The sequence below is a fragment of the Perca fluviatilis genome, chromosome 13 (genome assembly GCF_010015445.1).
Source record: "Perca fluviatilis chromosome 13, GENO_Pfluv_1.0, whole genome shotgun sequence".
Taxonomy (NCBI): Eukaryota; Metazoa; Chordata; class Actinopteri; order Perciformes; family Percidae; genus Perca; species Perca fluviatilis.
The window spans coordinates 9,014,576-9,040,131 of NC_053124.1; the positions used below are offsets into that span (position 1 = coordinate 9,014,576).

At 42.9% G+C, this 25,556-nt stretch overlaps 1 protein-coding gene across 2 annotated transcripts; it reads left to right on the plus strand.

Annotated features, from left to right (window-relative positions):
• The first annotated feature begins 104 nt into the window (after positions 1-104).
• On the plus strand, positions 105-25,521 carry cpsf1 (cleavage and polyadenylation specific factor 1). 2 transcript variants are annotated; one of them, XM_039820974.1, is made up of 38 exons: positions 105-282; positions 1,078-1,243; positions 1,343-1,370; positions 1,467-1,600; positions 1,693-1,773; positions 2,910-3,061; positions 3,476-3,622; positions 4,126-4,265; positions 4,463-4,573; positions 4,717-4,810; positions 4,892-4,979; positions 5,760-5,909; positions 6,146-6,197; positions 6,294-6,367; positions 6,458-6,532; positions 6,646-6,726; positions 7,066-7,161; positions 7,590-7,772; positions 8,389-8,530; positions 8,722-8,900; positions 9,920-10,059; positions 10,146-10,320; positions 10,849-11,055; positions 11,195-11,284; positions 11,370-11,516; positions 13,405-13,557; positions 13,880-13,996; positions 14,286-14,376; positions 14,490-14,574; positions 17,840-17,981; positions 18,901-19,053; positions 20,012-20,188; positions 22,405-22,471; positions 22,568-22,615; positions 22,712-22,867; positions 24,813-24,942; positions 25,045-25,183; positions 25,272-25,319. In XM_039820974.1, exons 2-38 carry the CDS (start codon positions 1,100-1,102, stop codon positions 25,317-25,319), a joined length of 4,416 nt encoding a protein of 1,471 aa, XP_039676908.1. In that variant the 5' UTR covers positions 105-282; positions 1,078-1,099. The 2 variants fall into 2 exon arrangements, with proteins under 2 accessions (XP_039676908.1, XP_039676907.1); XM_039820973.1 differs by having other exon boundaries at positions 6,146-6,367; positions 25,272-25,521.
• Positions 25,522-25,556: the final 35 nt, after the last annotated feature.

Consider the following 25,556-nt stretch of genomic DNA (forward strand, 5'->3'; position numbering starts at 1 on the left):
AAAAATAATGAAGAACTGAATATTTTCTCCGGTTCTTTAACCATTCAGCTTCTACCAAGTCTTGTAACTGTGGGGGGCAGCAGTACACATCAGAGCAGCTAGTCTGCGGGAAATAAAAGGACGAAGAAGACCGGGGCCGCCAGGGACAACACAACGACCACTAACTGCTAGCTAGCTTACCTGGCTATGGCTTAAGTTAGTAACCCACAAACTATGACCCCCTATATGTAAACAGAAGAGGGAACAATAAAGCTACAGACTCTGATAACGTGTTTCATATAGGTACGTTGACAAGTTTAATTCACGATTTGCAGAAATTATGCCAAAAACCAAAAAAAAAAACTATAGTCAGGTACACGCGCTGTGCCATGCTAGCTAATATGCTAGCTACAAACAGGAACATTTGCGCGTTGCTATAATAGATAACGTTAGCTTTTCCCATACATTTGTTAGCCGAAGTTAACTGTCGGCGGAGCCGCACACAAGTCATAACAACAGGACTTAATGGCTAACGTTAGCGCTGATTGCAGTGTTTCATTCAATCGAAGTTAGCTGTCAGGGGGAAAGCTAGCTAATTATCTAACGTTAGCTAACGTTAGTTGCCAAAGCTTGGCGCTACCTTTTTGTGAATGATAAGCCAGCTAGCGTTTGTTACTATGGAAGCATATTTTTGCATTAAAGGCATGAATTCACAAAGAAGTGCTTTAACTGGCTGTATTAAATAGCCAAAGCTAAAAACAGTAAATGTAGTACATATGTAGCTGTACTTCAGTATACATTAAGACGTCTACTGGAATGAAGACGTTAAGCAAAACCATGTAGCTAGCTGGCATTGGCTATAAAATAAAGCTCTGCATTGATGTGTGGAGTGCTATATTTAATTCGGCATGTCACACTATTCACTGAATATCAGTTCAGCATTGTTTCACACTGCTAGCCAGTTACCGCTAGCCACTCCAGTTTACTTTGGAGGAAGACTTGGGGAAGATAAATGTTTGGTTTATTGTATGTATCTTAATTGGACAGTGGCTCTCGAAGCCAGACATCCTCTTGACATGCACGTTCTCCCCCGGTCAGATGCTGAGGGCAACCTTCCAGGATGTATGCTGTGTACAGACAAGCACACACCCCCACTGCGGTGGAGTTTTCTGTCTACTGCAACTTTATATCCAGTAAGGAGAAGAATTTAGTTGTTGCTGGAACATCTCAACTCTTTGTCTACAGGATTATCCACGATGTGGAGGTAACTATAAGTCTCCACTTGCTTCATTGTGCCAAGTTTTAAAATACAGGCATTATTTGCCTTTTTGTGATATGTGTAACATGTATCTTATCATTTCAGAGTACGTCAAAGGCTGACAAGTCTTCAGGTACGTGTAGATGGCATACTCTTAAAGTACACATTTTATTATTAATGAATGCTGTCAACATTTGTGGTCCAAATTCACTCTTTCCTCCTTGTGCAGATTCCAAATCTCGTAAAGAGAAACTGGAGCAGGTGGCATCCTTTTCGCTCTTTGGCAATATTATGTCCATGGCCAGTGTGCAGCTTGTGGGAGCCAACAGAGACGCACTCCTTCTCAGTTTCAAAGATGCCAAGGTATCATTGTCTAAGCTGTGCACTGCCTAACCAGCTTCTAAACTGCCTTAAAAATGTTGACTGACCTCTGGGTGTGTTTGTTCTCTCGCCAGTTGTCCGTAGTGGAGTATGACCCCGGGACACACGACCTAAAGACTCTGTCCCTCCATTACTTTGAGGAGCCGGAGCTCAGGGTATGTAAAAACCAGGGCCCGTATTGATCAGTTCTCTGAGAGTTACTCAGAAGAACACTGCTAAGAATTGACTTGAGATAAAAAAAAATTTTTGCTCAAAGCTGCGCTTAAAAGTTAGTTATCAAGCATCTCAGTTGTAATTTAAGTGAAGGTTTAGGACTATATCTTAAGTGTCTGTCTTAGAGATGATTCACAACACTTACCTGTGCCACATTTTGGATGACGACATAGGCATGGATCAATCACTGAATAAATGTCATTATATAAGAATATTCTCAGATAAATTCACATTGAATGGTGAAATTCCTAAGAGGAGTTTAAATTCAACACCCATTTGACAATGTCAAAAAAGAGAATACATTAGGATACACATTGGAAATGAAAGATAAACACGTTTTCCACCATGTCTTAATTACAAATTTTACACCGGCATGCTGTTAACTGACCTGCCTATATATAGCCTAGATTTTTATATTTTATGCCTGCTCTGTCCATGCGATACCGTTTGATTAACTGCTCGTCGTCAAACTTTTCAAAAACATTCTTCCTCTCCTGAAAGATTCGCGCACGTCTCTGTCTCCTCAGAGCGATAACAAGCCCCTCCTGGCAACTCCTAAACACTTGAGTGACCTCTCGAGCTGTCTTAAGTAAATGGGACAGTAAGAGTGATTCTTAGCTTTAAGAAATTTGATAACTTGCTTTTATATTTTAAGTTTGCAAGTAGGAGTAAATTTCATGAATTCTCAAGGAACACGTCGACTTATTGGGACTTTGTCTTATTCCCCGTATCCCCCAGAGTTAGATAAGTCCATACATACCCTTCTCATCTCTGTGCGTGTTGTAACTCTGTCTGACGCACCCACCGCTAGCCTAGCTTAGCACAGATCCTAGAGGTAACTGGCTCCATCTAGCCTACTGCTCCCAATTCGGGGAATAAGACAAAGTACCAATAAGTCGGCGTGTTCCTTTAAGACTGAAATGGCACTTTGAGAAGCATGATAAATACGGGCCGAGAACACAGTAAACATGTAAAACAAAACGTGCTCAGAAGCTTATCTGTCTAAGTTAGAGGAAATGTTGACATGCACAAGTGAATGCGCTTCTTAAACTAATATGCACTCTTTTTATACTTTCAGGATGGTTTTGTGCAGAATGTACATATTCCCATTGTCCGCGTGGATCCCGAGAATCGCTGTGCTGTAATGCTAGTTTATGGCACCCAGCTCGTGGTGTTGCCGTTCAGGAAGGACACTCTAACAGATGAACAGGAGGGTGGAGTGGGAGAAGGGTACGCCTGCAGCCCCACTATACATTCTTTCATTAATGTCTTTTAGAGTCTGGTTGGCATTTGTATCCCAAATCCCTCTCAGCACCGTAAATGTTTACACGTCCAGTCTAAAACCTAATCTTGGTTTTGTTGGTACTGAATGTGGGGATTTCACACCCCCCCCGCCCCCACCCTTTTTAATTGTAACAGTTCATATTGTAGTTGCCATGCATGCATATCCATGGTTAGATGAACAAAAAAAAAAGGATGGGGAAACTGCCATTTGATAAAAATGTCCACTTTTATTCTGCTGTTGCTTAGAGTTTACACTGACCGTCGATAGTTATCTAACCGTGTCTGATATGAATAGATATTGTTTAATGATTACTACACACGTGTCATTTTCTAACTGTGAGCATGTCATCTCATCGACAGACCTAAATCCAGCTTCCTACCCAGCTACATCATTGATGTCCGTGAGCTGGACGAGAAGCTGCTAAACATCGTCGACATGAAGTTTCTCCATGGCTACTACGAGCCCACGTTGCTCATCCTGTTTGAGCCCAACCAGACGTGGCCCGGGTCAGTCCACCATGTCATCACCTATAACAACCACTTTTTGTTGTATTATTCAACCAGTAACAGCAACTAGGGCCTTTTGTTTGCTATAGATATGGCCATTAGGGCTGCTCGATTATTGACTAAATCTTCATCAGGATTATTTTGGTCAACAATTTTATTAAACACGATTAGTCATTGCATTTTGGAAAGATAGAAAGAAAAATAGTGAAACATTTAAACAAATCAACAGTGAAAACACCTTGAACAGTGAAATCCCCTTAATACATTTGCCGTTTTTTTAAAACCTCCTAACTTTTTTAATTAATTCAGAACACAAGACAAAATAAGAGTTTACTTGCAATACGTAATGTGCAAAATAAATTTTTTCCCGATTAATGTATTTTTGGGTTCAATAAAAAATTATAATTGCGATGCAAATTTTGATTAATTACACATACTTTTCGTTTCTTAGCAGGCCAGTTTTGATTGAATGTTTAATTTCTGTTTTCTGATCATTCTGCCAGGCGCGTGGCTGTGCGCCAGGACACCTGTAGCATCGTTGCCATCTCCCTCAACATAATGCAGAAGGTTCATCCTGTCATCTGGTCTCTCACCAATCTGCCCTTTGACTGTACGCAAGTCATGCCTGTTCCCAAGCCAATCGGTGAGCTCAGCGAATTCTGCCTTTTGTCATTTCTATTTTTTTTATGAAAGGTGTGGTCGCTAAGTTGCCAGTCCACCAGAAAGATAATTCCTGTTGGGAGTGTTAGATAGGAATTTACACAATGTAAGGAAGTGCGTTGTGTTGTTAAAGAGCCTGGTGTTGTAGCTTCTTTGATCACATATCAAATCCTTTTGTAGGTGGTGTGGTGGTGTTTGCTGTGAATTCATTGCTGTATCTGAACCAGAGTGTTCCACCATATGGAGTTTCTCTCAACTCTCAGACAAATGGGACCACAGCATTTCCTCTGCGTAAGCGTTATCATCTGAAACAAACACACCTACTGTATACTTGTATTTTTATTTATTTATTTTTTACATCTGGCCTCGTCACTTTACATATCACTTGCTATTTTGTAATGCTCTTTACTGGATAACGCGTTTTGGTTTCCCAGGTGTACAGGAGGAAGTGAGGATTTCACTTGACTGTTCCCAGTCTGACTTTATTGCCTATGACAAGATGGTCATCTCTTTGAAAGGAGGAGAAATGTGAGTCATTGCAATCACCACCAAAACGTACATAAATGAACAATGGGCACGGTTTATGATTCTTCACTGACTGTCTTACAGTTACGTGTTGACCCTCATAACTGACGGCATGAGAAGTGTCCGGGCTTTCCACTTTGACAAGGCTGCTGCCAGCGTCCTGACAACCTGCGTAAGTTCCGCCTGTAACCGTGAGCAACAATGGTCTGATGACACCTGAATTCTTAAACAGATACACTTTCTTTTATTTATCTGTGGGCTAGCTTCGAAAGCTAACCAGAACTTTAAGATTAAAGCTGCCAAATGCTATAGAAACCTACACTTTTATATATAGTATATTAGTGGGGAGATGAAACTCTTCTGATTTGATTCAGATTTTTAGGCTCACAATTCGATTCAATATTGATTTTTGATTCAAAAGCGATTCTCGATAAAAAATAAAAAAAAGATTCACAATATGTAAATTTAGTGATATATATATATATACACACACACATATCTCTATATCTCTTATACATCCCTTAGTACGTTCATGTAGATTTTTTTATTTAGTATCTTTTATTGTCCATATTATTCATGTGGATTTGTTCATTTGTTATTTTAACATCCTGTTATGATGTATGTTGTGTGATGTCTGTAAGCTACGTTGGACCTTGAATTTCCCGTTGGGGATCAATAAAGTAACTATTATGTGTTTGCAGTAGACATACAATAAAACAAAAGATGAATCGATTTTTGGAATTCTATGAATCGATTTTGAATCGGTAGAGCTCGAATTGCGATTCGAATACAAATCGATATTTTTTGCACACCCCTACCAATAACCCACAGCTAGTTTCTTATATCTGGCCGACCTTTAAGCATGTAAAGTAAATACTGAATATCTACTAAGTCTGTCAGCCTTTTAGAGGATTTAGTATGATGCCTCCCACTCTGGGCTGTCCTCCTCCAGATGGTGACCATGGAGCCTGGCTACCTTTTCCTGGGTTCCCGCCTCGGAAACTCCCTGCTGCTGAAGTACACCGAAAAACTTCAGGAGACGCCACCGGAGGAGGGCGACGAAAAGCAGGACCCAGAGAAAGAGAAGGATAAAGATAAACCGGTATGTTTGTGATTGCGTAAAAAAAAAGAAGTGTATTTTAATACAGCCTTTTGTTGTGAAGCACCATCAAAATGCCATCTTTATTTTTACTTGTGGAGTCGCAGCAATTAGTTGCGATAAGATATAGTTAGACCTGTGGTTAGTAAATGTGTACGGCACTTGGAAGGATTCTCGTTTTATTTGACAGCTTGTCTTCAACATAGCCTATAAACTAAATCATCGCTAATGAATTCCAGGAAGAACCCCCAAGCAAGAAGAAGCGAATGGAAACTTCCACCAATTGGACGGGTATGTTTTTAAATTTCATTTTTGACGTGTCAGAAATGTGTGCGCGTGTGTGTGATCTGCCTATCTGTGTTTCATTCAACTTCTTTGTTTTGTCAGATGAGGTGGATGAGATAGAAGTGTACGGAAGTGAGGCCCAGTCAGGCACTCAGCTGGCCACCTACTCCTTTGAGGTAAAAAAAACAACAACCCAAAGCTTTATTTCTTCTTATGTATATGCAGATCTTTGTGGAAGGTGACTGAGTTTCTGTGTTTTCATACAGGTGTGTGATAGCATACTCAACATTGGACCGTGCTCAAATGCATCCATGGGCGAACCTGCCTTCTTGTCTGAAGAGGTACACACATTCAAATATTTTCTAGTTTAGATTGGTTACTGTAGATGTTACCCATAACTTTCTCAAGAATTGTATTTTGAGGTGTCTGACTTGGATGTTCACCCTGCCCACAGTTCCAGAGCAACCCTGAGCCCGACCTGGAGGTTGTGGTGTGCTCTGGCTACGGCAAGAATGGTGCACTCTCTGTACTTCAGGTAACCCCTCCCACTGATGTTGTATGTTGTTTCAATGCACGTGTACCTGTTTAGGTATATGCATGATAAATGTTTGGTATATGCATGATAGACGTTGAAACCGCACCGTCCTAAAACCTGTGGTCGTGAGGGCCGTCTGCCACAGGTCCAGCGATGGTGCTACAGTGAAGTCTGGGTCTACCACGGCTGCCTCAGAGATCTACGGAGTAGCCTGTAAACACCCCAGACACATGCTCACAGTTCTTAGATACTTTTGTGATTCATGCCCTGGAAAATGTACAGTGTACTGCCTCTGACTTTAACTTGCCTATTATGATATTGTTTCCTTTCTGTTCTCAGAGAAGCATCCGACCCCAAGTAGTCACTACGTTTGAGTTGCCAGGTTGCCATGACATGTGGACAGTCGTCTCAAATGAAGTCAAGGAAGACAAAAAAGTACTGTGTATTTCTGCTTTAAGGGATACTTTGCCGACTTTTAAACCAGCTCTGTCTTAAGTGAAGTCAAGGAAGACAAACAAGTACTGTATATGTCTGCTTAAAGGGATACTTTGCCGATTTTAAGCCAGCTCTGTGTCATCTTTGTGTGGACAGTGTGTTAAGAGGAGCAGTGTTTGGCTTCACTCTGTGGCGCCAGTGCACGGCGCTTTGGTGGATCTGGGTGGCCCTCCGCTGCTCCGCTCTGCGAGGAGCTCCGTGCACTGGCGCTACGAAGGGAAGCACACACCGCCCACTCTGCCATGACACAGAGCTGGATTTAAATCGGCAAAATATCACTTTAACAGCCTTGCGTTTTCACGTTTTAGGGAATGTTGACTTGTTTATGGTGGCACCTTTTTGAACCTTTTCTCTCGCTCCTTTCTTAGGCCGCAAAAAGCGATGATTCAGAGGACGGGGCAGAGACAGAGACCGGTGAGGATGGAGAAGACGGAGAAAAGGACAAGGAAGAGAAGGAGAAAGAGAAAGAGGAGGAAAAGACAGAGCCTCCCCTGGAGGATGATACGAAGAAGCACGGCTTTCTCATTCTGAGCAGAGAGGATTCAACCATGGTAAAAACACACGTCAATACACATGAAATCTCTATAAACGGATATCTGCATATGACTGCCGTTTGTAGCCTGAGTAGTACTTACCGATCACATTTGAGCAGGTTTGGGTTGCCTGCACGTAAACAGTCCGTGTGGAGAGTGAAGGAGGCGGAATGTATTGGCTGAAATGCAATCTCGGAACCCATCGGCTATTGTCTGGCGATGATCTGGCTTTTTATTAGCTTTTTTAATCTATCTGCATTCATATGCAGATATCTGTTTATAGAAATGCTAAAATGTCTTCTGGACCTAAAACCCCTTTCAAAAAGTATAGACTTGGATGTTAAACAATGACCGACGCACGGAAGAGGAAGTCTTGCCTCGGATATCCGCTGGCTACACAGGAACCCCAGTATTATTGGTCGTCTCCTCCAGAGGCTAAATCGTCGCCAGAACGCGATTGATACACGTCTTATGTCCATCGATTTTGATCTGAACAAATGCAAAAAAATAAAAGCTTTGAATAGAACTCTGTTAATCCCAGGGAAAAACTCAACCTATCTATTATATAATTTGGATGTTATGTAATGTAACTTGGCTGTGTTTTTGTATAAACTAAACGTTTGTGTTTGTGCAGATCCTTCAGACAGGTCAGGAGATCATGGAGCTGGACACCAGTGGTTTCGCTACCCAGGGACCCACGGTGTTTGCTGGAAACATTGGTGACAACAAGTACATCATCCAAGTCTCCCCCATGGGTATTCGGCTACTGGAAGGAGGTAAAATATAAAAATGTTAGGTTAAAAATGAGTGATAATTAGATTTTTACATTTAGTTGTTGCAGTAGCAAACAGCAGTAGGAGTAACGTAGAAAATCGGTATTATTTAATTAATATCAAAGCAAATGCAAGGTATTAAACATTATGCCACCCTGTTTCACTGACGTGCTCTTTTTGAATTCTGTTTTCAGTGACACAGCTCCACTTCATCCCCGTGGACTTGGGCTCTCCCATAGTGCATTGCTCCGTTGCGGACCCTTACGTGGTCATCATGACTGCAGAGGGGGTGGTCACCATGTTTGCGCTGAAGACCGACTCGTACATGGGGAAGACACACCGGCTGGCCCTGCAGAAACCACAGATCCCCACTGTGAGTAAATCATCCTCATCAGTCCTTTTTGTAGTGGCTTTTCATTTGACAATCACGCCCCCTGCTGGCCACACTGAAGCACTTTGGCTAGAGGCTGTGGTACTGCACTAGAGGATGGATACCCAAAACAAGCCCGGCCCGGGTTTGGACAGATATTTAGAAATGATATTCGGTTTCGGGTCGGGCTCGGTCACATCAGCGCGATTAAGGCATTGAACATTTAAAATTTAAAAAAGCTTATTATGTAGGTGCACGCCTGTGTTAACGTGGGCTTGTTGCCCCGTGTGCGCTGATGCGCTCATCTGTTGACATTTCCGAATGCCTTCCTACAAACAAAAAACAAGATTTTAACTGTGTCGTGTTCGAGTCGGGCTCGGACATAAATATCTTAATGCCCGTCGGGCTCGGGTCGAGTTCGGTTACTGCTCTGTCGGACGCAGGCCGGGCTCGGACAGAAAAATACAGCCCGCTCCGCACTCTATACTGCACTGGCAGCAGCGTCGCTCTGTTCAATCCTGTGCTTCAGTAATGACAACATGCAAATGCACTGTGGGGCTGCACAATGAATTATGGACTAGTGCAGTATCCAAATTGCAGAGTGGGGCGCAATATTTGTCAAACCATTCTGGATTATGTATTGTGGTGCTGTAGTGACGTCCCGACCTACAGACTACAGAAAAAATCTTTGTTTGGAACAGATCCTCGCATAAATCACACTATAATCATTTTAATTTCTTTTAATTTACAATGAAAATGAGAATATCAATACAAAAATGAGCATTCCTTCCTATATCGCGAATCCTATCGCAAAACGCAATATCAGTCCAAAATAATTGCATTAGATATTTTCTTTATATCGTGCAGAAATATACGTATTTATTTTTTTGTCTAATTGATTACTTATAGTACTTTTATATTCAGGCACGGCACATTTCATTGTACACAAGCTTGTGCAATGTCAATAAAGTACATTCACCTAAGCGTAATCAACTTGTTTAAAACCGCCTCTCATTCAACAGCAATCCCGTGTGATCACACTGTGTGCTTACCGGGACGTAAGTGGCATGTTCACCACAGAAAACAAAGTGAGCTGCTCCGTCAGAGAGGACCCCATCACCAGGAGTCAGTCTGAAGAAGAGACCATCATCCACGACCTCAGGTAAGAGCACCACCTCCATGCCGAAACACACAGCCAGTCGCCACGTGTCCCATTGAGCGATGGATTGATTGATGTCAAATGTGTAGTAACACAGTGGACGATGAGGAGGAAATGCTGTACGGAGACTCAAACGCCAGCGCAGCGCATGGAAGGGATGAAATGGGCCGCAGCTTCGGGGCACTGGGGCTTTCTGACGGAAGCTCGAGCAAAGCAGAACCCAGCCACTGGTGCATTATCAGCAGAGAGAGTGGAGTAATGGAGGTATGGGGTGTATGTTACATCATAAGAATATATACACTATATTGATCAGCGTGTAGTGTCGCTTTGCCAGACCTTCCTCCACAGTGCCGCGGAGGAGGGTCCTGCTAGTCCATACAGTATTCCGGGATGCTCTGGTTTATTGGCATTTATTTAAACCGCTGCAAAATAGCCTCGGGAAGGAACTTGTTTTGGTGGAATACATGTACGCTCAAAGGTTGTTTTGGTCGTGGAACAGAAAACTCCGATTGGACAGATAGTCTAGCTAGCTGTCTGGATTTACCCTGCAGAGATCTGAGGAGCAGTTAACCATAGTCCTCAGAAATCCACCAGAGTTTAGAACGCCAACACAAAGAAAGAGGAAGGTATCGGACATCCGGCCTAAAAGAGTGAAATCCGGGTGGAATTTCCGGCGGCAACGGAACAAGTGGAACGTCGTTGATAGACTAATCAGCGTGTTATTACTGTAGTCTATATCAACGACCATACTATACTTTGTCTTTGTCACGCTCTTTGCTTTTATTTGCACAGATTTACCAGCTCCCAGACTGGCGATTGGTGTTCCTGGTGAAGAACTTCCCAGTGGGTCAGAGAGTGCTGGTGGACAGCTCGTCTGGCCAATCGGCAGCACAGGGGGAGGCCAAAAAAGAAGAAGTCACGCGTCAGGGAGAGATCCCACTAGTCAAAGAGGTGGCTTTGGTGTCACTCGGCTACAATCACAGCAGACCGTATTTGCTGGTGAGTGTTTGTTTGTGTTTCGCTTGAATAAAGTGCTTTCATGAAAAAAAAAAAAAAAAAAACTGAATGAAAACAGGGTATAACATAAAAATAAATTCAGTGAAAGCCGGTTATAACAAAAAGTGTCCTTGTTTCCCAGGTTCATGTGGAACAGGAGCTTCTGATCTACGAAGCGTTCCCGTATGATCAACAGCAGCCTCAAAACAACCTGAAAGTGCGCTTCAAAAAGGTAAGGGCTAAGATGATAACGGTGGGCCAAATCGCGTCAAATTTGAACGAGGTGAAGCTTCACTGTGCCACTTCACCCTGCACAGGTGCCCCACAACATCAACTTCAGAGAAAAGAAATCAAAGGTGAAGAAAGATAAGAAGGCAGAGAGCGGCGCCGCCGAGGAGAGTTTGGCTGTGAAGAGTCGGATTGCCAGATTCCGATACTTCGAGGACATCTCTGGCTACTCGGGGGTAAGGAAGACATTTCAAAACATACCTGCAAACTAGTCGCTTTTCAGCGAAAATCGCCGTTTTGAACGGGAAAATGTCATCCACTTGAATCGTGTAGATTCGATGAGTTTTTATTTTTGGGGGCGAGGGGGTACAATTTCCCATAAACGGGAGTTTCAAAAACCTACTGCGGTCTTCTTCACAATAAAACATCTTTGGTGGTGCGTCACGCGAGTCATTTGGCCAATCACAATCAAGATAACAGCAGCGTCTTCTTTGAAAAGCCCCTGGCTGCAGCTTTCCTTTAGCTTATCAACTTCAGCTTGTCTCTAACGTTGTTGTTAACATGTTTAACGTTATAATGGCTAGTCGGCTTGCCAGCTAACGTAAGGGGAGGGGGTGGGGGGGCTGTATAAAATGTGTCACCTTTTTCAGCCCTTCGGAGTTTGGAGGTATGTAGAAAAACAAACAAAATTGGACATCCTGTCACATAGGGCTGGGCGATATGGAGAAAATCAAATATCACAATATTTTTTACCAAATGCCTCGATATCGATACCGCAACGATATTGTAGTGTTGACTATTGGTGCTTTCACAAAATATTCACACAATGACATTAAATAATCATCAGTGGATATAATGACTAAGTGGGTAAAGGCAAATAATAAAACAGCTAGAACAGTCTGGTTCAGAAAATGATCACTTTACTGTAATGCAGCCTTTAAAACCAGGAAACGACACCACTTATGCCATATTATGATATCCAAAATCTAAGACGATATATAGTATCATATCACGATTAGGGTTGGGCAATGTCCCCTAAATTGGCAGTTAACGATGTTTACAGTAAAACATGGCGATGGACGATGATATTGTCGGCCGGTGGCTCATATCTCTTTACATAAATATTTTTTTCTACTACCATGGGCTAACAGTTAACATAGAAACGATTAGACATACATTTAAATGCCCTCTGTAAATGGTGCCCTGCTGGTAGAGGCAGTTTTTTTACAACGTGACCTACTTTCACTTAACTACGGCGCAGTAAAGTCAATCAGATGTCCGTGATCTGCGTAACGACAGTACAGTGGGACGTTTGCCTTCAAGAGCGACAGTAATAACCTAACATACCATCATTACGGAGTTTAAACTACATTCTCGGTTATGTTTACACTGAATAACGCATTCAATAAACAGAAACATAACTCTTACAGCGCACATGAACAGATGTGCAATATTAGCTCACACATAAAATAGCACCCTCGTGAATTAGCCTGTTGCTAACGTACATTCATAAATCCTACATAACATCGTCCCGTACCTACAGGACCTCAGACTTACTTATTGATGCACGCACAGAGTAGTGTCGACAAACTTAGTCCAATGAGGGGAGAAAGGAAAGTGTGATAGCGTTCCACGTTAACGCTTTTTTCTCTCTCACTCGAGACCGCTGTGTCCAACGTTACTAGAAGGTAGAGCGAGCTACAGCTGAAAGGGAGAGAGAGAGAGAGAGAGAGAGAGAGAATGTATCACTACAGCCAATCCAGTCTGCTCAAAGCGATGGTCTTTTTTAGGTTGCACGTAAGGGGGGGAAAAGTAGCTTCCACTGAAGGAGCCCTATGTCTTGTCTTTGTGTCTTTGCTAGTTTAAAACCGACGCACTTGTCAATTTCTCGGCCAGCGCCCGCGACTAGGATTGGCGTGTTTGACAGGGTGGGGGCGTGGCATCACGATGGTGGCTCTCTATCGTGATGTCGGCCAGCCATCACGATGATATCGCACAACCGTAATCACGATATCGATATAATATCGATATCTTGCCCAGCTCTACTGTCACATACTCCTTTTGATTACCAAATAACCAAACCAACCAACCAAATAACTCTCCACGTTGTCCTTGTTGTCCCAGGTGTTTATCTGCGGTCCGTCCCCTCACTGGATGCTGGTCACCTCTCGTGGAGCCATGAGGCTTCACCCCATGACCATTGATGGCCCCATTGAGTCTTTCTCCCCCTTCCATAACATCAACTGCCCCAAAGGTTTCCTCTACTTCAACAAGCAGGTACACAGAGGGCCCACGCTCACCTTGGTAGAGATAGTGTAGGTGTTTGTGTTGATCGTTTGTCTGTCAACCCCACTCTGAAGGGAAACACAAACACAACGTAGACTAGAATTTGGATGAGAGTATGAATGATAATAATTCTAGTTTTTTAAGTATTGTTATTATTCATTCCATAAGTCCAACTGGTAAGATTTGTTTTTTTTAATGATATCCTCAGTGCTCCTCAGATACGGAACTCTGTTTTGACTTGTATCTGGTTTGTAGTTCCTTCAACAGTTCTCAGTCTCTGTGTGTGTGTGTGTGTGTGTGTGTTTTCCCACAGGGCGAGCTGCGGATCAGTGTCCTGCCCACCTATCTGTCCTACGATGCCCCTTGGCCTGTCAGAAAAATCCCGCTGCGGTGCACCATCCACTACGTCTCCTACCACGTCGAATCCAAGGCAAGGCTCCCTTTTAACTCAGCCCGCACAGCACCAAAAGGCACCAGAGCGGCAACGTGACACAAATTTCGAGCTGAAACACATTCCCCCGGACGCCTCCGTTTGCGTAACGCGATGCAAAAATAAAAGCAGATCGATCGAGCCGCTTTGAAAAGTTTGAGACGAAAGCCCTCTGGCCTTAAAGTTTTCTTACAGCGAGAGAAGGAAAAAAAAATAATCAATGAGGGATTAGTCTTTGATGTGAACTTTTTCTGTGTGGTTTTGGCTTTTTTTCTCCCCCCTCTCTCAGGTGTATGCTGTGTGCACCAGTGTGAAAGAGCCCTGCACACGCATCCCCAGGATGACTGGAGAGGAGAAGGAGTACGAAACCATAGATCGAGGTCAGACATGGACATGAACACGGACACACACACACACACACAAACTATTTTATTTATTCATATTATTTTACTCCTTAACACATTACTGTTGTATCTTGCGTGTCCCCCTGCAGACGAACGTTACATTAATCCTCAGCAGGAGAAGTTCTCCATCCAGCTCATCTCTCCAGTCAGCTGGGAGGCCATTCCCAACACGAGGTAAAAGCTGTTCTCTGTATATATATATTTTTTTTTTTTATATATATATATATATATATATATATATATCACACCCCTTTTGAAAAGCAAGAGTGCCGTTTTCAATAAGAACGCCTTGTTTTAATAGGCCTTAGGCAACTATGAATCAAGAGGTCCACACAAGTTTGTGGTAGCTTTGTTTTCTCGCTTTCTCTGCACTGGGTCGTCCTAGTGGAGGCTTTGTGCTGCTTTTAGAGAATTAATGGAGTGTAATTGAAAATCTTGGGTCATTTACCAAAGCTGTATATTATTAATGTAGTCCCACATTGCTGCTTTCCATAGTTTCAGCGAGGGTCAGTTGGAAATGTCGGGTCATTTGTCCAAGTCCCTAGTAATTTAGTTGCTCTGCATTATTATTATTATTGTTATTATTATCTACCACTGTGAAGAGCTGAAGCACATAAGTATGGAACTGGCTTGTAGTGTTTCGGCATTATATGTTGGGGCACTGATTGTGTGAGAATATGAATCACAGTCTTTTCTGTCAAAGCACATTTAGATTTGTTATTATAATGTGGAGACATGCTCAGTTTAGTGCTATGCTAACTTAGCCTTGCTTTTTACTAAAAGTAATATTACACAGGGACATCATTCGGCTTAATGCCAGAATGAAGTGTTTAAAGGGGTGATAGAATGATTATATAGGGTATTTCACACTGTTCCTTATGGTCTCCTAATGGGGTATGTAACATTGGTTGGGCTGAAAATGGCCTGGTTGATATTTTATTGGCCCTTATGCATCCCTGTGTTTTGGCCCTATTTGTAAAAAGAGCTTTTCTTCCAAATATGGTATGGTCATGAATATTTAGATGAGCTGCGCGCTGATTGGTTGAGCCGACTTGCCATACGGCACACATTAGAGAGCGCTAATTGGTTGAGCTAATCCCCAATACACATACATTAGAGAAGCGACAGAATCTCATATTCCAGACACTGCAATGTTTCAAATTCACTTCTGAGACTTTTTTAAGTGAGAAATCAACTATATAAATCTCAAATATGGGCCGTTTTACAAAAATTGTATGGCTATTTGCAAATTTGGTAAGACGTGTCGGACTTTAGGAGCTCCACACAGTCTGACGAGAAAGCGGCAGCCTGCTGGGCTCCATACCCAGCGCAAAGTCACCCTTTGTGGATACTGCACTACGGGGCTCCGCGGCCAGCTGCCGGCATAACTAAATTATATTTACAGTTTGAATTTCGTCACGCCACTTATATACCATCATTCCCCAATGTCTTATAAAGCTAACTGTTGTGTCCGATTTGATTTTAAGGCATTTTTATGAACGCAAGGAGTCTTTGTAGGACGAGCAGCTGCTAGCTATATGTCCCATTCATTACAATGAGGAAATATCGCAGCTTGTTCACTTTCGCATAACTAAAGTATATTTACAGTTTGAATTTCGTCACGGCATGAATATTACAGGTTCCTCAAGGTCTTACAAAGCTTAGCTAACACTTAGCTAAAAATTTCAATTGAATGTATTTTTGTGAATGTCAGAGTTAGGAGGAGGCTAGCTAGCTCTCATTGATGGACTCCATCTCACCGCGGCTCTATCAATGAGACTCGCGGACAAGAGGCGTTTATTTCCCCGATTGTTTGTTTAAATAGCTCAACACACATACCCATTATAAGATTAACTGGAACCTGCGGGCTGCGGTAAAAGATTGCGGGCGTAACAAGCTCGCTGACCGCACTCTCAGTCACTCACCGGTAGTAGGAAGAGGGGAGGGAGAACAGCGAGATGCAGGCCCTGGAGCTCTGTCAGGGCAGCAGCGTGTGGTAGTTCCAGTCACCCAGGAAAGGGGGTGAGTTTGCGCGCGGCTATTGAGCCCGGACGCCGGCGGCTCAATCGAGCTCACAGCAGGCCCGGGGTCTGTGGCGGACGAGGCAGGGGGGCGGCGATGTGGCAACCCAGGCAGCACCGGCCGCTAAACTACGACACACAGTCGGAGAAAATTTCCAATTAGCCATCCATTTTCGTAAAACGGCCCATATTTGAGCTTTATATGGTTGATTTCTCGCATAAAAAAGTTTCAGAAGTGAATTTTGTAATGGAATAGCAGAGATCTGCGTGACCTAGATTCAGAAGACTACCTGATCTCAGGTCAGTTGTGTAGCCTATGTAAATGTCGGGGCGTGACTGTTCTCTTAATACACCCATGGCTCTGACAAAGGTTCCGGATTTTGAGATGCTTACGCAAGCAACTAGCTTTGTTGAGATTCGCCCGTTTTCAGCGGCAGTTTCAAAATATGAGATTTTCATAGTAAAGGGGTGTCAGTGGGATTTTGAGCTTCTATGTATGTCCTATTTACCCACCGAACTGTCGTTATTCAACTATGACAGGGTAAAATCGGTTTTGCATTCTATCACCCCTTTAAAGTTGACAGCCCATCATAGACAGTCACACGCATGATTAAATCCACGACCTTCCACTTGCGGGATTGCTCCAGTGCCACCGGTAATTCCGTATGTCTCTCTTTTCGGCCGGATATCTGTTACCTTTCTTTGTGTTGTAATTTCAAACTCCGGTGGATTTCTGAGGACTATGGTTAACTGTCTCCTCAGATCTCTGCAGGGTAAATCCAGACAGCTAGCTAGACTATCTGTCCAATCGGAGTTTCCTGTTGCAAGACAACTTTTGAACATACACACGTTCCACCAAAACAAGTTCCTTCCTGAGGATGTTTTGCAGCGGCACCTTGGCTTCGTGCGCCGCCGAGCGCCGCCCAAGACGATTGTGATTGCTTTAAAGAAATGGCAATAAACCGGAGCACGTCTTTCTCCCATCCCGGAATGCTGTGTGGACTAGCCAGCAAGGTCTGGCAAAGCGAGGATACATGCATGACAATTCCGCCAAAAACATCATGACCCAGAGTAGGAAACATACTCAGGCCCTGATGTACGTACATTTGCGACTGTAGCGCCATGGCCAACCCGCAGAAAGCGCACGCTGACTTTGTCTTTTTAATCGGATACCTGCGATGTATGTGGTGGTGTCAGGCCATATGACATGTGGTAGGCTACTTGAACCGAGCAGGACCAGGACTTTTTTACTGTACAGCTACAGTAAGAAAGAAAACGGGCAATGGAACAGAAGAAAAAGGGGCGTCAAAACCGTCTCACAGGAGCACATTGTCATATTTGTAGCAATGATATGATACTATAATTCCTGTTATCAGACAGGAACAGCAGAGTCTGACTCCACTCTGTGTCTCCATAAGGTTTGACCTGGACGAGTGGGAACATGTGACCTGTATGAAGACGGTGTCTCTGCGGAGTCAGGAGACGGTGTCCGGGCTGAAGGGCTACGTGGCGGCAGGGACCTGCCTGATGCAGGGGGAGGAGGTCACCTGCAGGGGCCGGGTAAGCAGCAGCGCACAACAATACCAACACATGGGGCTGCTCGCTTATGGGAAAAAAAATCACAATCAAAATTAGAGCCCGACCGATAAAGGATTTTTAAGACCGATACAAATATTTGGTAATTTAAAAATCCGATATTCCGATATATCGCCCGATTTTATATATATATATATATATAAATATAAATTAAAATCCAGAAACGCGTAACAAAACAAACCAATTTCCCGATTAGTTATTTGTAGTTATTTATGAGTCCTCACTAAAAGATTATACGATAATGCAGTTTGTTTTATTGTCACAACAGAACAGAGGAACATCTACACTCAGAACATGGCTGACGGGTGTTTTGTCCGTTTTTATTTTATTTTTTAAAATATTCATTTATCGGCCGTTATAAATGCCGGTACCGATAGTTTGGAAAATGCCTAATATCGACCGATAATACCGGCCCGCCGATATATCACTCGGGCTCTAATCAAAATGATTTTGGTCACAATATTTCACACGATTACTCATTGACTTTTGGAAAGATGTTGCATTTATTGAACTTAAAAAAAAAAAAAAAACGGTTAAACAAATCAACAGCGAAAACACCTTGCACTGTGGAACTTCCCATAATACTACTTCCCTTTTTAACTTTTTCAATTCCCCTTTAGAACACAAGACAAAATAAGAGTTTAGTTGCAAAATCGAATGTGCAAAACTATCGTTTTTCTCAATTACATTTTTTTTTTTTTTTGTGATGGTTAGGAGCTGAAATTGAAATTGCGATCAAACTTTGATTCATTTTACAGCCATACCACCAGACTAGGTTTTGTCTATTTGGACAACAAAAAGGCCGTTCTCAACCCCGCACGATGACAAAAAGAAGACCTGAAAACATCTGCTCATCGCTTGTCGTTTGCTCCCTTTTGTTCAGATTGTGATCCTGGATGTGATCGAAGTGGTGCCGGAGCCAGGCCAGCCCCTCACCAAGAACAAGTTCAAAGTGTTGTACGAGAAGGAACAGAAGGGCCCGGTGACGGCTCTGTGTCACTGCCACGGTTACCTGGTGACGGCCATCGGACAGAAGGTACGACCACGCTGCCGCATCACAACCCTGGCAATGCACATAGCTGGGATTGGAAAAATAGGGCGGTTTCATACTAGACTGAATGATGCTAGACCTGTAGGGATGTGCCCATCAGCTTCTTTCGGCCCCCGATCCGATTTTTCAAATATTGAATATCTGCCTACACAGAGTCCCGATCCGATGCTTGTATTTGCATAAATAATAGAGCTACACGCAATTTTTTTATATTGTTTACAAAAATAACTAAGTAAACAAAGTAACTAAAAAATGTGTCTTCAGCTCAATACATTTAACTTAGTACTGCTAGCATTTCTTGTAAAACTCACATATAAAATCAACTTTTACTGAGAATGGTGTCGAATTTTCTCATGTAATCGTTAGCGGAGTAAGGTGAACACGGTGAAAAAACGCCCACATCGGCTCCGTTGTGTTACTTCACAATTCAGTCCGAACATCCCTATAGAACTCAATTTGAGCTTATAGCTTAAAGGGCTCATTTTATGCTTTTTCCCCTTTCCTTTATTGTGTTATATATCTTTTTTTGTGCACGTTATAGGTTTACAAAGTGAATAGGCCCAAATACGTCCTCCCCAAAGGGACTTACCATCTCCAACAGAAAACAAACAGCTCTATTGTAGTCCAGCCTTTACTTCAGAGACAGACGTTCGTCACTTTGTACCACACGTTCTAATGCTCGCCTAGCTGCTAGCGTGGCACGCCCTCATACTCTGCTTCTGACTGGCTAGTCAGATAAAAGCTCTAAATACAATTATGAACCTGAAAATGAGATTAATATGAGCACTTTAAACATTCTTGAACTTCTGCCCCTGCTCTACATAAGGAATCTTATGTAGATGTTTGACCAAACATGACAAACGATATCACATGCTGATATGCAAAAAAAAAAAAAAGAAAAAGAAAAAATGAAGGTAGTGTAAGTTCCTCCGTGTTGCTGCAGATCTTCCTGTGGGTCCTGAAGGACAACGACCTGACGGGCATGGCCTTCATCGACACCCAGCTCTACATCCACCAGATGTTCAGCATCAAGAATTTCATCCTGGCTGCCGATCTGATGAAGAGCATCTCGCTGCTGCGCTACCAGGAGGAGAGCAAGACGCTGTCTCTCGTCAGCAGGGTGAGTCCAGTCGGTCTGATTTGAGTTTTCGTCAGGGATGTTAACGATGAACCGTTCAACCTTAATCGTCAATACCAATTATGCGGACTGATCTCATAAAGTGGCGTATGTATGACACGCCAATTCGTATGCGTGTATGTATGCGTATGCATGTTACCAAGATCAGTGTTGCCAGATCTCGCGAGACAAATAAGCAACCAGGCCTATGAAAACAAGCAACTTTTTCTACGGAGCCCCCCCTAGGTTCTGGGAAGAGAAAAATAAATAAACTGTGTGCATGGTTTTACAATCCGTGGGGACGGATTTTAAACTGTGGGTACAGATTGTCAATTTAGCCTACATCCATGTGGACAGATTGGTAAACTGTGCACAGTTTTGCAAAACTGTACACACGGTAGTTTATTTATTTTTCTCCCCCCTGAGCTTCAGGACAATGACCACAAGAGTTATTTAAACCACCTTTTTAACATTATTTAACATTAGAAAACTGATGGGATATCAAATATAGACTGATGTACCAAGTACATTATATACACAGTAAACCTCTGATAATAAAAATTTGCACGCACAAATAAATATCATCCTGAATTCACAAATTCTTAACCATAACCCACCATAACCCAGAAACAGAAGAAATTATTGATTCAACCCACGACGGGTTGAATCCATTCTTTTACTCCTTTCTCTTTCTCCCAGTCTTTGTTATATTTCTTCCCGTATTTCGCCCACTTTGTCCCGGGCATTTGTTCCTCCAAAAACTCTCCTACAGTCCAGTCACCATCAGTCCGCAACTCGCATATTTTCATTTAAACATCACTCACTGACGTTTTCCTGAACAGAAAAAAACAGATTGCCCTGCTCTGCCTCTGATTGGCTAGTACTCGTTGCCATCTGGGTCAGAGCCAAAAACCTCTGCTGTCTCCTGTATGTATGGGGAAAGGGGAGGGCCAGAGGGAACAGGCAAGACAAACTCCTACGTTTAAACAACATCTAGAAAATATCTGCTTGACAACTTATTATGGAGCTGGGAACAAGCCCAAATAAGCAACTACACTAAAACACAAGACTTTCACCCAGGAGAGCTGGGATCGCGTCCCATGTGTGGCGTTCGTCAACCTTTTTTTGTTTTTGTTCATTTTTTTTTTTTTTAAAAGCCTTCCCCAATGTTTCTTTCCTAAACCCAACCGTTTATTGTTTTCCTAAGTGTGTGACGTAGGTCACCGTCGTGTTTTTTGTGTTACTAAAGCCTTTCCCAATGTTCTTTTCCTAAACCCAACCTTTTTTTTTTTTTTTTTACACACGTGTGACGTTGTTCTTGCGATAACACGCCACGTGGCGACGCCACATGGTGTGTATGTTTACATCCGCTGTATATGCGGATAGCTCAAAATGCGTACAGATAACACACCACTTGGCTTTAGGAAAGTGGCGTGTATGTTTACGCAAAGTCATGGTCAATCTCAGCTGTCAATCATGCATTTCACCCAGATTTTTATAAAGTTGTCAGAAAAAATGAACCCTTGAACAAACAGCAGCATGATTACCACTCCCTAAAATGACAGAAACCATCTGCGGGAAACCTGTATCTGAGGTGTACTGTACTGGTCCATGTCCTATCCGCTAACATGGAGGGGGTGGGACATATGAACTATACTGCAGCCAGCCACCAGGGGACGATCCAGATGTTTTGGCTTCATGTACACAACCTACGCATCCACCTCTGGCGGAGACGGCCCCGGTCGCGCGGACACGCCAGCCGTTCCATACTGGGAAAGTTGCCGCGTGTGTAAATGCCTGGAACTCCCGGACTAGCGAGGGTCGGCTATCGGATCACGAAATCAAATGAAATTAGCGCCCCTAGTTTTTGTGATTTACCATATCAGAATTCTAAAGCTGATTGTTTGTCGATGCAAGTATTCTCCTCGGTACCTGAGGTGACAAAAAGGGATTGGTATTTGCTGGCATTTAGGTTTTCCTCCTACAGTCTGAGTTTGGGCCAGTGTTGTACCGGACTGTAGAGGAAGGTTAACGATAACCTGCGGCGTGTTTATTGATTAGGAGGTACAGGTGAGTATTGATGGCATGTCTCTCCTGTGGTGAGCTGTCTTCGGTGGAGTTAATCTTGGAAGAGAGCAGCTCCGGCAGCTGGAGATAATTTGGGGACTGTAGCCGTCTTTGTTTGGGATCTAACTGTTTTCTTATTGTTTTGGCAACAGGATGCAAAGCCCCTGGAGGTTTACAGCATTGATTTCGTGGTGGATAACAACCAGCTCGGATTATTGGGTAATGTTTGTAATGCCCTTTGGAAGCAAATTCAATTAAATTAGCAAAATAACTGTCCTGTTCTCATTAACATTTTTTTTTGTATTCCCCCTTTAGTGTCAGATCGAGACAAGAACCTCTATGTATATATGTATTTACCTGAAGGTATGGAATATTGTTGGAACAACCTATGCAAACGTTAACACATGTCAGCATTCATTCACAATCCGGTCATGTAACGTGTGGTCTGGGGGTTTGCAGCTAAGGAGAGCTTTGGAGGAATGCGGCTGCTGCGGCGAGCGGACTTCAACGCCGGAGCGAACATAAACACGTTCTGGCGGATGCCGTGCAGAGGAGCGCTGGACGCCGGCAGCAAAAAGGCTCTGACCTGGGACAACAAGCACATCACCTGGTTCGGTAAGTGGCCGTAGCTGACAGCTTTAGTAGAGATTCTTATTCTGTCAGTGAGGGGCCAGCTCGAGCTGGGTGGCAGACAGGCAGCAGCGATCCACAACGGGCTGTAGAGGAGAGTAGAGACCTGGCTACGGTTGATTGGGAAGGTAAAAAGAACAGTTTGGACTAGGGGTGTAAGAAAAAAATTTATACACTTGAGTATCGCAATATTTTTTTTTTTAGCAATACTGTATCGATTTTCAAAAAGGCAATATCGATTTTTTTTTATTTTTTATAAACGTTCAAAAATATTCATGTAAGACAGTGGTTCACATTTATGTTGTGATTAAACCCCCTACCACTAGATGGCTACGCTGAGTCACACCACTAGTGTCCCCGGCTAACCGTGCCTAGCAGGGCCGGACTTTTAGCTAGAAGCTAACAGCGTAGCTATGGCTGAACTTTGGCCTACTTTAGCATATCAACATTAGCTCACTAAGAACCTGTTAAACCACAATCCCAAACTGGCAGTTAGATTGTCTGTGTACTGAATTGTTTACCTAAAGTAATCTTCTTTGACTTTTATGAACATCATGTCTTTTTTTAAATATTAGTTTTTCTAAAATTATACTATAAAATCCCAATACGCACAGTATTGGAATATATTGCGATATATTGAATCGTGACCCATGTATGGTGATACGCATCGTATCACCAGATTCTTGCCAATGCACAGCCCTAGTTTGGATGTGGTATACACGTAGGGTAAACAAGGAATGAGATTTGGGGAGATGTTGGGAGGAAATTTCATAAATCACATTTCATAATTAAAAAGTTGCCGGTGTTGACAGATTGGGCAATTTTTTTTTAATTGATTGTGCAGGCAAAAATGTTTTTTTTTTGTTTGTTTTTTTTTGGGCAGCTTGGGATGGTTTTGGCAGATTTGTTACCGTCAATAAAAAGTACGATTTGAGATTGTAAAGTTCAGTAGACTCGACACCAGGGCTGACCCGAATGCTTCCGAGCCTCGATCGTTGACATGGTAATCACAGTCCGAATCCGTATTCAAAATAGTCCTACACGATTAATCGTTATAAAATCGCGATCCAATTCACCCCTGTTCACGATTTAATATTTAAATGACTTTTATTTTATTTTTTTCTCCATCAATTAATTTATTGAAAGCATTTGACATTGACATGTTTTAATTATGTAAAGACATGTTCAAGGAGTTGAGATAGAGCCTGTATCAGGGCCCTGTGTGTTATAGGTCACCATTTTTGGTAGCCTACTGTACTTAAATGGCCAGTATGTAGCCTACTTTATTTTCTTTATTCATTGAAGCCTCTATGTTTACAGGCTTGTGGTGATGCGCAATGTGCTGTAGGTGCCAAAAAAAAAAATCTATGTTTGGTACTGCCAATTTGTTTTGTTATGTCATGGTTCATGTGTGCAATAGACATTACACTTCGGGAGAAAAAACATCGTGGCAGAGAATCGTGATGTCAATTCTAAGCTAAAAAAATCGTGATTCATATTTCCCCCCGAATCGTGCAGGCCTAATTCAAAAGCTTCTTTTTTATTTTTATTATTATTATTAATGTATTGCCCCAAAAATCCTATAGCTTTAAATAGCTCACTTTACTGTATTGTGTGAACAGTGAACTTCATTTAATATTGTATGTGGCGTTTTCTTTTGCCGGGTGCAAATGTTTCACCAAAACAAGTTCCTTCCCGAGACCATTTAGCAGAGCTGCCGCCGCAGCTTAGCACCGCCCAAGATGATTGTGATTGGTTAACAGTGCAAACAATCCAGAGCGTATTATTTTCTCCTATCCCGGAATGTATGTGTGGTGTAGCCAGACCTTCCTCCGCAGGGCTGTGGAGATAGGTCTGGCAAGGCAAGACTACAATTTGGACTAAACCTCTGTTTTCCATCTGTCCTCCCCCCCCCCCCTCCCCCCCCCAGCGACCCTGGACGGAGGAGTGGGCCTGCTCCTCCCCATGCAGGAGAAGACCTATCGCCGTCTACTGATGTTGCAAAACGCTCTGAACAGCATGCTGCCTCATCACGCCGGTCTGAACCCAAAGGCCTTCAGGTTCGCGTCTGCCTCCCGGTACTCGTCCCATACTAGTCCCCGCTCAAAGACGGGGGGGTCCGATTTCCTTTGTCACTGACCCTTTTTGTATCTTGCGTCCAGAATGCTGCACACGGAGAGAAGAAGCCTGCAGAACGCGGTGCGCAACATCCTGGATGGAGAACTCCTCAACAAGTACTTGTACCTCAGTACAATGGAGCGCAGCGAGCTGGCCAAGAAGATCGGTACCACTCAAGACATAGTAAGACCTAGCACTCACACAAGAGAGAGGATGCACACAGGTCAGTTGTCTTAATTCTAACTCTTTCCCCCTCTCGCTTCATCCCCAGATCCTGGACGACCTCCTGGAGATCGACAGAGTAACAGCTCATTTCTGAGAGCCTACATTCCCACGTCTCGTTCACCCAATGCTGTTTTATATTGAATGGAGAAGAGGTTTTGTTATGGCCATCTTTGTGCAAACCTGATTTTGTTTTTCTTACTTGTTAGATGAGAAAAAAAAAGAAAAGAGGGCAGACATGTTTTCTTAGGATATTTTGTATTAAAAAAAAATAAATGAAAAAAAATCTGTGAAAGTAATTTACACCAGCCTTGTGTCTGAGTTGAAAGTGATG